The sequence below is a fragment of the Limulus polyphemus genome, unplaced genomic scaffold, assembly GCF_000517525.1.
Source record: "Limulus polyphemus unplaced genomic scaffold, Limulus_polyphemus-2.1.2 Scaffold45, whole genome shotgun sequence".
Lineage (NCBI taxonomy): Eukaryota > Metazoa > Arthropoda > Merostomata > Xiphosura > Limulidae > Limulus > Limulus polyphemus.
In genome coordinates, this window is record NW_013665655.1 from 1,488,022 (window position 1) to 1,505,935 (window position 17,914).

Here is a 17,914-nt window from a genome sequence, read left to right on the forward strand (position 1 = left end):
ATTAGGTGGTGCTGTCAACTACACTGGAAGGCGTTGATTGGTGGAGTGTTGTATTGTGGCTTGGGGGTTTCTCGCCAAGAAGTAGCAGTGTGCGTTCTGTTCCAGTCGATTGTTTGATAATTGTGGGGGTTTGCTGTAAGATCTGTATGGCCTTGTGCATCTGGAGCGTTGTGAAGTCGTTAAATCGGCGTTTTACTTTAGTGTTTTGTACTAGGTCCTGACGTGCGAGTTTTTGGTTGTGGATACGGGCACAATGTTCTTTTATGGCTCCATTTTGTAGGTGCATTGTCAGGCGTCTTGACAGCGTCGTGGTAGTCATTCCGATGTAGGAGGCGTTTGCCAGGAGCTCACAGTCTCCCTTATTACACTTGTACTCGTAAATGACGTTCACTTGCTGTAGATCTGTTGTCTTTTTATCAGGGCTGTTTTTCATGATAAGGTCCGACGTCGTGGTAGACTTGTAGTAGATGTTGAGTTGTAGTTTTGTGTTCTGTTTCTTTGGTGTAGTATTTTTGTAAATGATATCCTTTAGAATCCGTTCGTCTGTCTTGTATGCAGTGGAGAATTGGTTTTTGTAGTAGACTTTGAGTTGTTCAGTGGAGTTGTCGGTAGTGGTGTTTTTTTGGCGGCTGTCCAGGTATCGTTGAAGTGTCTTGTCGAATGTGGTATTACTATATCCATTATTGATGAATGTTTGTCGGAGTGTAGCAATTCTGTTGTGAAATAGATTCCAATCTGAGGATATTTTGTAGGTACGGTGGATGAGGGCATGGATGGTTCCAGTTTTGTATCTTTGAGGGCATTCACTCTGAGCATTGAGGTAGATTCCCTGGCTAGTGGGTTTTTGATAGACAGATGTGGCATATGTGCTGTTGTTAGCGTCGATATGTACATCCAGAAAATTGATGGTTTTGTCAGTGGCTATTTCATGAGTGAATTTAAGCATTAAAACGGCTTATCGACTTCTTGAGAAGAATTCCAAGAAGAAAGTAAACCTACAGACATCGGTCTTATTCAACAAAATCTGAACTCAGATGTTGCACCATTGCTAAGTTTCTTTTGGGAGGTTGAGTACTTTTGTCAACAATGAGCAGATCAAACTAGCAATATATATATATAATCAGGTATAAGGGCAGGGAATCAGCAGTAAGGTTTACAAGGTGAAATAAAGCAAATGCCAAAATAGCCTTGTGAAAAATTCCAACTCAACAGTAGGCATTCAACAAGAGGTGATGGGCTTCACAATTAGTTTTTTCTGGCTTAATGCAGATTCTGGGACGTCATCCTTTGAGACGTCATCAGCCATGTGGTAGGTTCCACTGTTTCCAGTACATATACACATGCACAAGATTTTTTTTTCTTTGTAGTTTGAATTTTCTTTTTCTATAAATTTGCAAGAGAGAAATTATCAACACTTCACCACTGGAAAAATTGAGAATGATGACTAGATGGAGACAAATGCAGAAGCAGAAGAAACTGCAATGTGGTGTAAGTAATGTGACACAAAAAAGATTGCCCACATTCCTTCCTCCCTGCAACATTACACCAGATATCAATGATTCAAGAGAAGCTGTACGATTACAATCTTTATGAAAAGTTACATGAAAAAGGTGAAAGGAGTCACCTCCCACAGAGGAAGAGATCAACCCAATGAGTTGTTTAACACAACTGGTCACGGAAGAATGAGATAAGTCAAAAGCAGATGTAACAGCAAATAGAAAAAAAAAAATACATCTATGTCTATTGTCTTGAAAGAGAGTATTGCAGGTGAAATAACAGTGAACTGCACGAACAGGACAAAGAAATTATTTGGATCTAAACGACTATTTATTGAAGAAAGGAAAAGAAGGGTAATCAAAGAAAACACCCAATCATCATCTTAAGCAGTCAAGTGTTAGAGAGGAGTGAGTGGTCTGAGACAAAAATCAACCTGTCCCTGTGGTAAAGACTGCAGGAGGCATACAAGTCAAAAATAACATAGCAATATCTCCCAGAATTGAGAATAAGAAAAAAATACATCTTAAGAGAAAGATGGTATAAGGAACAGGTGGCAAAAGGTTCAAATGGAGGACATGTAAGAGCCAACAGAATCAAACAGAAATTCCAGTCCAGAACATGTGTCCCAAAATCTCACAGTTTAAGAGAAGAAATCAAATCTATGTAAAAAGAAAAAAAAATGAATATTCATATCAGAAGCTCTAAATAAATCAGTTTTAAACATTTTAACTTCAACGAGCAGATGTATCTATGCAATTTATGGTGAGAGGTTTATGAAATTTAATAAATCATTTGTTGATCTTATAGAGAAGGGTCACTGTTTTATCTATAGCTACATTTTTAATGGGGTTTATGGCTATGTTTGTGCTCATAACCTTTTTTCTTTAAGTTGTCCTTTCTTTCTTGATAATCTTCTCTTACATACTTTCTTTGGCATGATCACACCCTGATTGACGTGTAAAATAAAAAAGGAATAATGTGTATATTTAGATGTATTATAATAAAGTGCACACTGTTGATAAGTATTGATATGAGGTGTTTAATTCACTGAATATTATATCCCTCAACTGACTGATGAGATTTGGAAACAAAATTATTAACAATTATGAATATAATTTTTTTTTCTGAAATATTCCAGTGGCTATATAAAGATTAAAAGTAAATAAGAAAAAATTATTCATGTCCAATGGGCTTAATTATTTGAATAACATATTATTTTTCTAGTTTAATTTTTTAATCACAAAAGCAATAAGTAACATGTGACTTAACATAGATGTCTATCTTGAAAATATGTATAAACAAAGTGTGAAAAGAAATCCCTCAAACGATTGATGGGATTTGAAAACAAAATGCAATTGTGGAATTAATTTTTTTACCATTTATAAATACAAATAGTGTTTATGTTTTTGTCGTAAGTATACCACATGCAACGAAAGAGATAACTGAAGAAATCCTATCAGTACCCCTAGTGGCCACCCTCACTGACTGTTCTATACTTAGCCAACACTGAAGCTATTAAGTCTATGCCTTTTAAAAGAAAAATAACTTCTTGACACATATTGAATCATTCCTAGTTGGTTAAACCATATTTGACAGGTTCACATGCAAAAGCCTAAGAGGAATTAGATAACAAACTTCTCTCAAATTATAGTAGTATTCTCAAATTGAAGAAAATGGAATGTAAGAATATTTGGTATGCTCACAAAAAGTTCAAAATAAGCACAAAAATTTTGTAATTATCAATAAAAAAAACATGACTGAGCAATGCAGTTAAGAAAATGAATAAACTTTTGGTGTATATATAAAGAGTTCAAGAGGAGTTTTGAGCATGGAGGATGTGTTGCCCTGCCCTTCTATTGGTGTAGGGGTATACAATCAAATGCTGACTGCACCACAGACTTGCACAGTACCTGTTATAAAGTATATGGGTGGGAATTTCATCCCAAGGTTTGGTGCACATGCAAAAATCAGCAGTGGTGTGAGGTATAAACTATCTGTTCTGTGAAGAGGTGAGTATCATTTCTGAATACCACTTTTCACAATAATAAAACTATGCATTCAGCAAGTGTAAAATTCAGTATCACCTATATACAAAAGCTAACAGTGATACAGAGGAGTATTTTCTGTCTGTGAAAACAACTACTTGATTTCCATTAGTTAAAATCAAATGTATATTAAGTTTGTTTGCTTTAGAGCAAAGCCACATTAAGTTATCTGCTGTATCCTCCCCGAATTCTAGCATTGTAAGTTTGTAAACTTACCACTGTCTCACTGGGGGACAAATGTCAATTAAAAGCTGCAACTATAAATGTATTATTAAAAATGATGATGAATTACAATATAGTACCATATAAATGGTATTATAAAATATTAAAGATCTGACAAATGCTGCACATTTCCTTCAAAGTATTACTGTATCATAAGCTACTTACTTTGTAAATCTATAAAAATTAATTCATAACTAGCTATACTGTAATCATCAGTGTAATGATGCTCCATATAATTAGCTTACCAGCCATAAGATTTGTTTGTTTGTTTTTTGAATTTCGCGCAAAGCTACACGAGGGCTATCTGCACTAGCCGTCCCTAATTTAGCAGTGTAAGACTAGAGGGAAGGCAGCTAGTCATCACCACCCACCACCAACTCTTGGGCTACTCTTTTACCAACAAATAATGGGATTGACAGTCACATTATAATGCCCCCACGGCTGAAAGGGCGAGCATGTTTGGTGGGACGGGGATTCGAACCTGCGACCCTATGATTGCGAGTCGAGCGCCCTAACCAGCCATAAGACTTAATATAGGAACTTGCAATTGAAACAAAATATTAGAGCTTCAAAATGACTACAACAATAATTACAAATCTGCAAAAGTTGAGAAATGGAACACAAATTAGTCCAAAGGATTAAAAAAAAACGTATTCTTATCATAGTGCTGAACAGAGTGGGCAATATCATTGTTGTTTTCTTTTTTAATAGTTATGCCTATGTCTCATGTCAAATCTCTACCCTATTAAAAAAGTCTTGGGCTGGAAAGAGTTTACAGAATCATATGCAAGCAAGTTGTTATGTTTATGAATGTGTCATAAGTCATTTCAAAGATTGTCGGGGTTAGGTAAGAGAAACATTTAAAATAATTGTATGATAATACTTATCCAGTAATTACTGACAACTGGTTAATTACTAATCAGCATGTTTTCATTTATCCACATGCCTGCAAATTGTATTAACAACATATTACAGTTTCACAGATACTTTTATGGCCTGAAGTAATGGAACAAATAAAGAATGCAAAATGTCAATAACATTAGTGTCAGAAGTTTTAACACCTACCAGCTGAAGTCTGGATATCAGCTAGCCTCTTCAAGTGTGTCAGACTTTCTGCACCCAGTTGATTTAATATGCCTGGAAGCATGTCTGTGATTTCTGTACAAAGAAAGATACTCCTTTATATTCTGACATCACAACCAATCAAGATTTACTTATCACGAAAATAACCCTACTTATATAAAATTGATAAGCTTATTATATGCGAGTTATAAAATTTCTAATCTTTTAAGTAAACTCAAAATTTTATACTGCAATGTTTGTGTTATAATACTTAAACCTACGTTTTGTCTCTGCATGTCCAGTGATGGCAAAAGTGTTGGCTGTCAAGGAGGCTTGAACTTTTGGGTTATTGAAGTGAAGCACAGTTCCATCATCTTTAATCATGTTCACCTGAAAAGTTTTATTGATCATAATGAACATTTTCATTTGAAAATCACAATAATTCCTCAAAAAAAAACAAAAAAAAAACAAACAACAACTTAACCCTTTAAATTAAGCAGTAACTTCATGAAACCAGCATGTGTACAAATAAATAATGAAGCAGTTATGTGTGACTTTTTAGGAAATCTCAAAATTTATGACAATTTTAAACATATAAGATATTTAGATTTTTCTTCAACCACACACATTTTTTCAAGAAAATCATTTTCCTGTCAACTATTAATAAATATTTTTATTTTTTTTAAGTTCAAATGGTGCATACTCGTGAATAAACAAAGAGCTAATCTTTAATTTCATTTTATGACTTCCCTCCATTAATACTGTATATGAGATTCCACTTTTATTGTTAATTGTTACTGGCATGCAATAAACATTGAGAGGATAAAAGTTAATGTGTAATACCAGAAGTAAATTCTGTTTGATTTTCTTTAACCCTTGAGTACTCATGCAGGATCCATATGGACCCCAACCACATAATGACGACTCTCAATAAAAGTCTGCAAACAGTTTTCCTCTGTTAACTTTACTTGGAAAGGAATTAATATTTGTTTTTTAAAACTGTTTATAAATTTTCCTTTCCCTATTTGTAATGGCTTGAATGTTTTGGACCCCATGTGATCATATAAGTTCCCATGTAACATAATAGTTTTGTTTATCCTTAGCTCTATTTAGGTGATTTATTTGTTAAGCTAGTTAGAAACAGTTCAGAGAGCAAAAAATCATAAAACTAAATGAAAGCAAATGTTGAACTATTATGAGCCTGAGGTTGTTTAGGATAAATAATTGTAATTGTCCACTTGTAAAAAAAAAAAAAGTATTTTTGATTTTTTTCAACTTTTGCTACAGATGATTTCATTATAGTGTTAGAAACTGAAAATAAGAGATAAAGTACAAAGTTTAAAAACTTTTGATATTTGTTTAGATGGTTCTGCAACTTAAATGTGAAACTGTGAGATGAAAAGAAGTACTTTTATCTTTGGCATGAAAAATCGTCATTAAAAATACTTTATTAAAAAATATGATTTTTTTTGTGTGTACAACATACTTTTAATATTTACTAAAACCTTGCCAAATTTCATAAAGATATTATGGTGGTTACAAGGTCAGTCAAATAGACCAAGCCCATCTCCATAAGGTTAATTTTAGAATTTCTTAAGGAAATGATTAAGAATGAAGTAAATGAACCTATCCAAACAACTATCATCATGACAGATAATTTGCAACAATAACAAAAAAACTTTGGTAAATGCTTGACTTTTTATTTTTGATCACCAAATGGAGGATTTATGAAATCACAAACAAAATAGATGTATTGCTTTGAAAGACTTCATACTAAATCTGTAATAAATATTATCTTTTGTTTTTTGAGTTCCTACTAACTGAATAAAACAAATGTTGTTGGTAATAGTTCTGATGAACAAGATAAACACATTATACAAATTTCTTTTTCTTCAATATGAAATTATCTACTTGTTCATTCAGAGGTAGCACCAAATGCTTTGAGAGTGTAAGATGTGGCAAGTGGAAATTACCACTTTTTCTTATTGAAGGGGGTAATCAAATGTGTCTGCTAATTCATGGGTTTACTGAAAATACACCGACATCATCTATCATGAAAAATGCCAATTATGCAGTTTAGTATTAAAAACTAGAGAAACCACCTCTGGGAATAATTTCTCTGGTATCACGTAACACTTTGGAATCCAAATCAGCACTATTTGCGATATAATTTTACCTTTCCACAACACTGAGTACAACTTTTATTGCAACAAAAGTGCAACCCCGGTTCGAAATTTTTTGAATTGTTTGTAATTAATATATTTCTCTTTATATAGCTGATAAATGTAAGTAATGTTTATTTTGGTGATGTTGCTACTGGATAAAAAAGCACGTTTTTAAAAAATTATGCCTAGATTATGACCATTTATTTTTCTTACATTTCAAATAAAATCCAACTTCTGTGTTGGAATATGGATATATTTTGGATAGAAAATAGAGTGCATAAATAGGCTTAAGAGCAAATGCATTGTTCAGTAGCATTTTCAAGGTTAAAAATTCATAGAAATGTTAGGTATAGTATTAAAATATTATTTTTAGAGAAACTTTGAACTTTTTCCTCAAATTCAAGTGATTTGATGCAATATTTTGTTTCTGGATTGAATGTACCCAAGAGAACTTAGTATGTTAGTCATATGCTAGTGCAATACTATACAATATCGTTGAAACAAATTATCCCCTAAATGTGATGGTTTCATTCTCAAGAGTTTTGCAAAACCTTGGAATATTATAGGGCTACACAAACAATGAAATTCCTCAACTGTCAAGAGAATGTAAGCATTTTACCTCTTCAATCCCAGGGATATTATTTACAGACAATTTTTTCAAGGAACTCTGGAGCTTCTTGTCATCTGTTGTTGATGTTCTGTGAACAACCTTTTTCTTACGACGAGCTGTGCCCTGTGCGATAAACATAGACAATGAAATTCCAACTGACCTGATCAATAAAAATGTTTAGATGCTTAAAAAAATTACAGTTAAAGCATCATAAAAAACTATACAGAAATGATTAAAACATCTGTAAGAGAACAATAACCAAATGAAGAATGTTACAGCCAAATAAGATAAGAGAGTGGCATAAATAATAATACAAAATTTTATATACTAAGTTTCTTCCCAAAGTTTCCCAGAACACAACATTAAGTATAACATGATATTAAAAACACAAAACTGGAAACAGTGGAACTGTTTATTTATTTATTTTTTAAATCTTGAACCTGCTGTTTAAATAACTTATGTTTATCAACCATTATTCTTGTTATTAAATATTCCTTACATTCTAGGAAGAAATATGAAACAATTATTCATAACGGATAAGAAAATCCCTATAATAGTTAAGAATTGCATTTCAAGCTTTATTAGCGTTAATCCACTCAGCTAGGTCTACGACAGAAAATTTTAATCAGATGAGTTTTTTATTAGCTTTAATCAGCTCAGCTAGGGCAATGACAGAAAATTTTAATCAGATGAGTTTTTATTAGCTTTAATCAGCTCAGCTAGGGCAGTGACAGAAAATGTTAGCAAGATGAGCTTTTTATTAGCTTTAATCAGCTCAGCTAGGGCAATGACAGAAAATGTTAGCAAGATGATTTTTTCATTAGTTCTAATCAGCTAAACTAGATCAATGACAGAAAATGTTAACAAGATGAGCTTTTTATTAGCTTTAATCAGCTTAGCTTGGTCAATGACAGAAAATGTTAGCAAGATAATTTTTTCATTAGCTCTAATCAGCTAAACTAGATCAATGACAGAAAATGTTAACAAGATGAGTTTTTTATTAGCTTTAATCAGCTTAGCTTGGTCAATGATAGAAAATGTGAACCAGGTGTTTAGGTGTGGATAATGGTCTGGTGTAGGTTTTCTTTACAAGTACACTTTTATATTTACGTTCATGAAGAGTATGAAATATGAATATTGAAACTTAATGAAAGATGTAGTAAAACATACAGCATATTTCAGTTGTAACTGCTTAATAATCAATAATGGCTCTTCTGGATATGATATTTTGGTGCTAAATTTTCTCAAAATGCTCAGAGCTACTCTACTTCCAGAATGTACTATAACAGTTTCAATACGTTTAATGGCTGAAATGCATTTTTGGAAAATCTTTTGTTCACTAAGTTTTAACATTCAGTCTCCTAGATTAAAATTTATGAACACACACACAACAAGACATAGAAATGTAACAGCTAATTCTATACACACTAAAACATACATAGAATCAACAACTAGATAAAAAAGAAATAGAAAATTAAATTGCTTCTAAATTGGACTACAACAAACTTATTATTAAATTTGCAAAACAGAAAGTGAGGAAAATTAGCACATAAAGAAAAACATAAACATCTATTTGTATGTAAAAGTATGATAAATTGGTTTACCTTTCCACCTATACGGACTTGAGCCTGCAACTTGCTTAGCTTCTCAGCATTCATATCTACTAATAAAAATTCAGGATTTATTTTTACTGGTCTTCTATTACAAAGGAAAGTGTTTTTAGCAACATTAATGAAAATTATTCATAAACTTTAAAAATAGCATAAAGAGGAAACATAATTCTTCCCAAAACTAATTTGATTAACAAATAAAAAGTAGCCAGACCTACTTTCAAGAGATGTTCTTTACTTGCATCCTTCAGTTGCTACCATTAAAAACATTTTACAGTTGATAAAAAGGAAAGTTTACATTTTCCTATACCGAAAATGTACATCCATTAATACTTACCCCCGCTCACACTTTAGCTTTATCTCAATAAAAGGTTCTCTTCTTTGCCCATCTAAGCAATGGTACAAATTCTACCTCACTTGCTTCAGTCTTTACACCCTACTATATTACCCCTAGTGATTTTAATCTTGTGATTCTCTCCACCTATGTCAATGCACCCTCTATATCCGATCCGTATACAAGCTTTCCGTTATTCTTTCTTGTTCACTTTCTCAAGACTGGCAAGATTATCAGACCCAAACACTGGCTATCATGGGGAGGAGGAGGGGAGATAAGTATTCTCAAAAATACATTTTCAGTATAAGAAAATGTAAACTTCCAAAACACACTTACCTCTCCTCACACTTTAGCTAGAATCCCACATTGACCAGGTGGAAGAGCCAGTGAGAACAAGATCTGCACAGAAAGCATCTGCATAGTAAAACAGGTGTGCAATATTGAGATATAATAAAGCACACTAGTGGGCTCCACACTACTTCTGGAACAGGTATGCTCTTTGCCCAGATAAAGTGAAATCTAAACGTGGGTGGTAAAGGCCAACCAGCTATAGAGTCAACATTGTTCATTATCATGAAATTCTTCCAGGCCACATGTATGAGATTCCATGTCTCATCATTGGAATTATAGGGCTGTGGACTCAAAGCTAGATCCAAGGTGTAGTGGCTAGAGAATGGGGACCACAATATGATATACTTATATAATAGAAATTTGACTTGAAGATAACCCAACCTAAAAGTTACAGGATGTTGCATGTCGAGCCACCAGAATTACGAAGAGAAGGCAAGCAACAACTAAGTGGACAAACCCCCACTCAAACATGAAGAAGCTCAGAATGCAACAAACTGAACTAGAAATTATAGAACCAATTCACATCTCACTTAACCTGAAGAAACAGAACTCATCCGGCCTGGTATTACAAACCAAACTTCTCAACCTGGAAGGCAAGGTAACACCTCCTGCTCCAGGAATTATGAGGATGTGGAACTAACAAACTTCAACCAATGGCTCACAGATGTGCCGCTCCATGTTATGAATTACGAAGAGTTATGGACCCTCTTCCATGATCATGAAAAGTAAGAGAATGACCAAAAAGAATGGTCACGCTCACACAACCCGGATAGCAAAGTGTCATCTCTGAATCAGAATTATGAGGATAATTCCATGTAGGCTGGACCAGCTCCCCACTCAACATCTGGGAAAACCATCCAGGGTTAAGAGTGGGAGGGTAACCAGCTTTGCCCTCTTCTCCTTGAGTGGAATAAAGAGTAAAAAAAAATCACTCAGAAGGAACAGATCACTCCAGCAACTGAAAACTGACAGTGGTAAGGACTCTACTTGCTCTACTAGAAGAGAGGGGGGGTTGCATTGGAGAGTCCTGAGGAATGATGCTCTGGAGACAGTGAATTGGTGAACAATGTTCCCCATTTTGAAAAGCAAACCAACCCGATTTGTTCAATCCAGGGGTTAGCAGGAAAAGCTAAGTCCTCTTATGCTTTATTCATGATAGTCCATGAGTGGTGATCCAGTATTGACATAGAACAATTGTTCACTATCCGGAAAGTGCCAAGGAAGTCTCATGGAACATCCTATCTCAACAGAGCTCTTTGCTACAAGTAATTTAGTTATTAGTCTACTGGTAGCTAGTGCAGATTTGTGAAAGCATACCTGACCAAGCAACACTTGCCAAAGGGTGGGATCCAAATGAGAATGACTAAAAGGTCCCTGAAAAGGAATGAAATTACTCACCTCTGTCACAATCAAGCCAGGGTGTGTAGAATAGCCACAGGTGTAGCTGAAACCCATCCGAGGAGGAGACAGTCTAAATCATGCAAGTAGTGTGATATAAGTGTGTTAAATTTGGTCCACATACTAACCTGTACAATTTCCTCCAGCAAGTGATGCAACTGAGCTGCCAGGGACATTGATATATGTCAAACTCAATGAGATGAGACCCAAAGAAGTCTTCGCTCTTCCAATTGATGAATCAAACTTCTAAAAGTGACAGGGGATAAGCTGCAAGTAACTGAAGGCTCTTAATGGATAAAAAACTGTGACATGATCTTTGAAATGCTTCAGTGAATGCCACATAACATTGGCGAGCCTGAACAGGGTAGCATAAAAGACAATCTGTATCTGAAAGGTTGTATAAATGGGAAATGGAGGGAAGATAAATAGGACAGAAAGCCTAATCTCCTTTCCCAGCTGTTGCAATTTTAGGTAGAAAGGACTTTGTATAGAACAGAACATAGTCAGAATGGTACAGTGTCCTATAAACATGGAATGCAAACACAGCAGTACTTCAACTCCACTAGCCAATAACAGAAGAAAAATGTGAACATGACCCTAAAGGTTCAAATTGGTGGACATGATAATACATGGAGAGCCACCATAATATTCCAGTTAGGAACCTGGAAAAGGCGATGAGGACAGATAATCTTAAATTATTTCAAAAGTAATGACAAACCAGGGCCTCAAAAAACTTTTCTTCACATAGAAAAATGAAAAGAAGCTGATAAGGCAGCCTTATACAGTCCAACAAACTTTAAAGGTCAACTTTTGTCAAACAACCATGTCAAAAATTGAGAAACATGCTGTACAGTGGGATGCAAAGGGTTACACCCCTTTCTGAGAGACCACTGAAGATAAGTAAACCAATTCCTTTGATAAACTTCTGAAGAAGAATGTCAAATGGAATGTGTTAATAAGGATGCCACTTGAGATGTCAAAGCAATGGACCACATAAAAGCCAGGTGTGAAGTTGATTAACAGCAACTGCTGGATGAAAAAAGTCTGACAGATGCTGGGGAACAGGTGGATACTCCTGAAGAAACTGGAGGAGTGGAAACCAGGGCTGACCCAGCCAATATTGGTGCCACCAGAAGAACTCAACTGGGCATGGAGCAAATCAGTGCCACAACCATGGAGAGCAGATGAATCAAAGGGAACATATAAAAATGAAGACCCGTCCAATCCTGGCTGAGAGCTTCTACTCTGAAAGCCAGAGGGTGAGGTACTGGAAACCAGAAGGATGGGAGCTGAGCATTCCAATGTGTGAAAAAAGTATCAATCTGTGATGTCCCAAGACAAGAGCAAATCCATTGAAAAACTTGAGGAAGGAAAATCTCTGTTGAGACAAGAGAACTGGTCAGCCATTAGATTCATTACCCCTGGAACATGAAGGAGAACAATCTGATGTTTGTATGAAAAATGGAGAAGATCCACTGTCCAAAAACAAAGAGATCTGGAATAAGTACCTCCTTGATTTGAAAACAATGAGACTACTGTGGACGATTGAATCATTACCACCTTCCTTTGCAACATTTCAAGACCCTGATTTATAGCTCACTGAACTGCTAAACATTCTAAGTGATTGATGTGGAGAGAAGCGTCCTCTGCATTCCAAAGTTCCTGGAATTCCATATTGTCTATACAAGCACCCCAGCCCTGGAGAGAACCATTATTGAACAGATGTATCTTTGGTCATGGAATTAGTAGAGGGACACCTATAGTTGGGTTGTTCCTGTTCAACCACCAGCTGAGATCCAGCACACTGGAATCTGACAGTCTCTCTGGACAATCCAGCATGTCTATCCATGCAAATGTTCCACTAGTCCCATAACAACTACTGAAGAGAAATCATGTGGGCCTGACCTAAAGCAATGAGTGATTCCAAGGATCCCCATAAACCCAAAAGAGATAGAACTGTATGTGGTGGTGGTGGAGAAGAAGACAACTGTATTTGAAGAACCGCCTGTTCCATGGCCTGAAAGACTAAAGGAGAAGGTTGGCCGCAGCCAAGTCTGGAATTGAAAAACACCTCTAAATGTATGAGGTACTGTGTGGACTGTATGTTCAACCTCCTCCTGAGAAGTTGAATGACCCACTGATCTGCAGTGAATGTCTCCCATACAGACAAGAACCATCTGAGATGAGACCCCACCAGGTAGTCGCCAACACCGAAATCTGAGCTCCACCCTGGAGGAGGATCCCCACTGGCAAGGTTGAAATCGTCCTTGTGTTCAAATATATTGTGGTACCAATTCAGGAGGTCTGGAAACATGAACGGGAGATGCAGTAAACCATCCTGTAGAAAAAGAAAAATGTATACGAGCCACATCTACTCGATATTCCATAGATTCAAGAATTCCTGCAAAAAGAGATTATCTGAGAAAAGGAGCTTTTCTTAGATCCCTAAGAGCCAATGCAGAAACACAAACTCCCTCCAAAAGATCCCAGCAACAAACAAACCATGATACCTTGGAGGGAGCAGAAGCCTGACCAAAGTGGAAATCAATAAATGACGACGATCCTCAGACATTTGAGTAGGGGACCTGTAATAGGCCTCAGACAACAGTTGCAAAGATGATAAAAAATAGAAAACAGTTGTAAGTGACAGACAAATTCTGAAAATTAAGATTGCATAGGATGAAGAGTGGCATATTGTTTAAAGCCCCAAATAGAAAGTAGAGGGTCTAACCTCTGAGAGTACAAAAAAGGGTTTTTCAGGCAATGGTTAGCTGAGGCATGATAATCCAATGAACGAGGAGAACAAGGCATGGCAGTACCCTCCCTCCAATGATCTGCAAACCTCCTTGGATGCACTGTGATGTCTGGCACAGGAGGAAGGACCAGATAATCAGACAAACTAGGTGAAGATTCACAAGCCACAGGATAAGTACTCAAAACATTTAAAACATACATTACTGGTTGTAAAAAAAGGGTGCAAAAAGCTGGAGCCAAGGGGATGCTCCAGAAACAAGTCACTTCCAAAACATGCAAAGGCTAGCCCTCAGAGAGGTAAAATATCAGATAGTAACAAGAGAACTATGAATAAAAGAGAGATCCCATGAGGCTGTATAAGACAGAAATCCTACCATGGCCTCCTAGTTAAAAAAAAAAAAAGCCAGAAACAAAGTGAGAAGAAATAAATGCTGATGAACGGCAACACCTCAAGATTCCAAAATATAATAAATAGTCCAAAAAAACATCATCACAAAAAAGGAAGTGAATGTCAGAAATTAAGGCATATCAACAAAGTACATCCCAGAACAAAGAAACTAAGTTAAATGAGACATAAGGGATAAAGAAAATCAAGGGCAAGGTGGAAAATAGGTATGTGCAAATCTCCTTGATACATCTAGTATGGTTTTATATAATGTCTCTGAAAGAAGGTGAAGCATGGACAGGTAGCAAAATTCAATAAATAATGAGATGAAAACAAGCAGATAGAAAGCATGAGAGAGAGAAAGAAGGAAAAAGAGAGGAAATCTTCATGCTGAAAGAAGAGATTCAAGTGAGTGAGGATCAATGAACAAGGTAGCTAGAGAATCAGCAACAAAAATGGAGGAAAAGAAAACAAAAGACACACACTTGTGTAATCCAAACAGTGAAGGACAAAGGTGGGATTACCTAATCCTCGATAGGAATAGGGAACCTAAAGCAAAAGTATGCGTGGAACAGTAGGTTAAATTCATCCAAAGATGGAGCAGGCTCAACTAAAGAAACAGAAGCAAAAGGTAAGGAATCAAATTTAAGATAATTTGAATCAAAGGTCTATCCAAGACATTTAAAACTTGATATCTTTCTCATAATCAATAAAATAAAGGAAAGAAGGGCTGTACTTCAACAGATAACAAAAGATTAATATAATATATGCAAAAATCCATTAATTCTTAAAAAGAACACCTCTGAACAAAGCATTGTCAAGGGAAATAATTAGCTTTGTTGCAACTCTAGTACTCATGGGGATTACATATCCCCCTGCAACTGGTAACGGACTATAATTTAATGATTACATCAAAGGCTAAACAGTCCAAGCTGATATGTGTAGGGAAAGGAGTTCTGTTCAAATCTTGTGACATGCCTAAAAATCTTCTAAGCAGATGCACTGTTGGTTTTGTGAAGAGATGAATAGTCTTTCTGACCACATTTATAGCCTACAGTATATATAATGAACTGTTATCTAGTTAGTAGTTATAAACACCAATATAATGTATAAAGAGCTACTTTTAAAAATATGAGGGCCCAAAAGCAAATTTGGAGGGCCCTTTATTGAGCATTGACAAGACACAGCTTTTGAAATTTGAAGCCAAATGTGTACTGTCATTTTGTGCTGAGTGATGCTGATAACTAGTAAACTACTACAATAGTACAAAGAGGAATAATGGTCTGCTAAAATTTGTGGGTCATCATAATTTAAATTATAATTTTGATGGGAGTAACCTTAACAATGTTATGGTAGAAAAAGATCTTGATGTTTGGGTTAATCAGTTTCTCAAGACATCCAAGAAGTACATTGTTGCTAGTATTAGGATCACTGTTACTATAGTGTTAGTTTTAATCACATAAATTAAATACGTTATTGAGTAAGACTAAAAAAAGTCAAAATACCATACGTATTATAATTTATATTATTGTTAACATACTGAACAGCGTTAAGTAAGGCGCAGACCCACGACTTCATCCAATTAGTAGAATAATTAATGCAGTATTAATTGTAAATAATAGGCTTCGCATAATTCATTTTTAATTCTAAATTATGACTATGAGTAAGTAACTTTTTTCTTAAGATGGGAAACAACCGTTTCACTCAGACTTGAATCTCAGTCAAATATCAAATATATAACAAATTTGATAATCTCTTAAGCTTTCTACGTACAAAAATGTTCAATCACAGAAACGAAATAACCTAAGTTACTATACTTAAATTACAAAACAAATCTTAAAAAATATTAAACACTCACTTTCCTTAAAACTATGACCAACACGAGGGCAAGATGGCGCAAAACATACCACGCTGAATTTATTTACATATTACCGCTTTCTGATTGAAATTTTAAACTATGAAACACAAACGACTAAATCTAAATATTCTTAACATATTTAAATTAAAAATATAACATTGTAATACTACGAAACAAGCATTGTATTTTAATTTACGTACATTTTCGTTTCTACAAGCCTTCTTTTTGTTATATATAATAAAAATAAAACTTTTAAAAACAAAAATTGTGTATCTGAAGCGTCTTTACCCATCAGTCATAGATCGCTAACTTTATTTTTTAGTAACACGATTACGAGTTTGTTTCGAAACTACAAAGTTATACAGTGGGCTATCTGTGCTCTTCCCACCACGGGTATCGAAATCCGGTTTCTAGTGTTGTAAGTCCGCAGACATACCGCTGTGCCACTGGGGGGCGATGATTATGAGCAAGCTAAAGATTACAAAAAAATACAAAATTGTTTCAGATGCTTTGAAATAGGTCATAAAATACCATTATCTATAGAAACATTTACTCACAAAAGAGCTAACACTACATGGAAGCCTAGTGATCAAACTAAAAAGAACAAAGTGTTTCCGTTGCTACTCTGTATGTTAAATACGTTACGAAATAGAGTTGTATTATTTTAGCATGAAATAAAGTAGATGCGTAAATGTTTTCGTTTTCAACAATCTGGTATTGTTATCAACCTCCATAGAGATAGATAATTATTATATGTAATCGTATAAAGTGAGTAAATTAACTGTGAGATTTTTTAAACTTCTAACTAATCTTTCAACATGTAGCGGCATCTATTATGAGATATCATATCTCAGGAAATATAAATATTAAAGACTGGCGATACAGCGATACGATACGAGTATCGTATCGTTAAGCCTTGATACAATTGTATCTATACATCGTCCGATACCATATGCTTTGTGTATCTTCACGAAATTCGGCAAGATTGCAGTTAAACATTATAAGCATTTTGTACATTTGAATTTGTTTGAAGTTGAGCACAAAGCAACACCATGGGCTATCTGTGCTCTATCCACCACGGGTATCGAAACCCGGTTTCTAGAATTGTAAGTCCCCATTTCATTTTCAGATCCTGTTTTCTTCACCCATCGTTATGGCTACTAAGAAAAGAAAAGTAGATGCCGAGTGTCATCTTTTCAATGAAGAATTGGGAGAAAAGTACTTCTTTGTGGAAACAAACAACCAGAGAGCTAGTTGCATGATATGCAACGAAAGTGTTGCCGTTTTGAACGAGTACAATCTTCGGCATCACTATGAAACAAAACATCTGTCAACATATTCGAAGTTTTCTGGAAAGTTGCGTTCTGAGAAATTTGAGTTCAAGAACTGTACTTTGGAATCTCAAAGGAATCTCTTCACGAGAATGTTTGCTGAAAATGAATCTGTCACTGATACAAGTTACAAAATAGTGCATAAGATGGCAGAGCGAGGAAAACCGTTTACTGACGGCAACTTCATCAAAAAGTGTATGATGGAAGCAGCAAATGACTTGTGTCCTGAGAAAGCCAATTTGCCTGGAAGTATCAGCCTTTCAGCAAGTTCAATTGTGCGGAGAACAGAAGA

General features: G+C 35.2%; 1 protein-coding gene across 2 annotated transcripts in view; it reads right to left on the reverse strand.

Moving 5' to 3' along the window:
• The window catches only part of LOC106462323 (transcription factor BTF3 homolog 4-like), a 21,254-nt gene extending 4,899 nt beyond the window's left edge, over window positions 1-16,355 (reverse strand). Inside the window, exons 1-5 of one of the 2 annotated variants that reach the window (XM_013922232.2) lie at window positions 16,292-16,355; window positions 9,206-9,264; window positions 7,611-7,724; window positions 5,108-5,216; window positions 4,830-4,922 (exon numbers count right to left, since the gene is read on the reverse strand). In XM_013922232.2, the coding sequence (XP_013777686.1) occupies window positions 4,830-4,922; window positions 5,108-5,216; window positions 7,611-7,724; window positions 9,206-9,259 (370 nt within the window). In that variant the 5' untranslated portion in view covers window positions 9,260-9,264; window positions 16,292-16,355. The remainder of the gene's footprint in view (window positions 1-4,829; window positions 4,923-5,107; window positions 5,217-7,610; window positions 7,725-9,205; window positions 9,265-16,291) is intronic. The other variant, XM_013922241.2, reaches the window with a different exon arrangement.
• Between the last annotated feature and the right edge of the window lie 1,559 nt (window positions 16,356-17,914).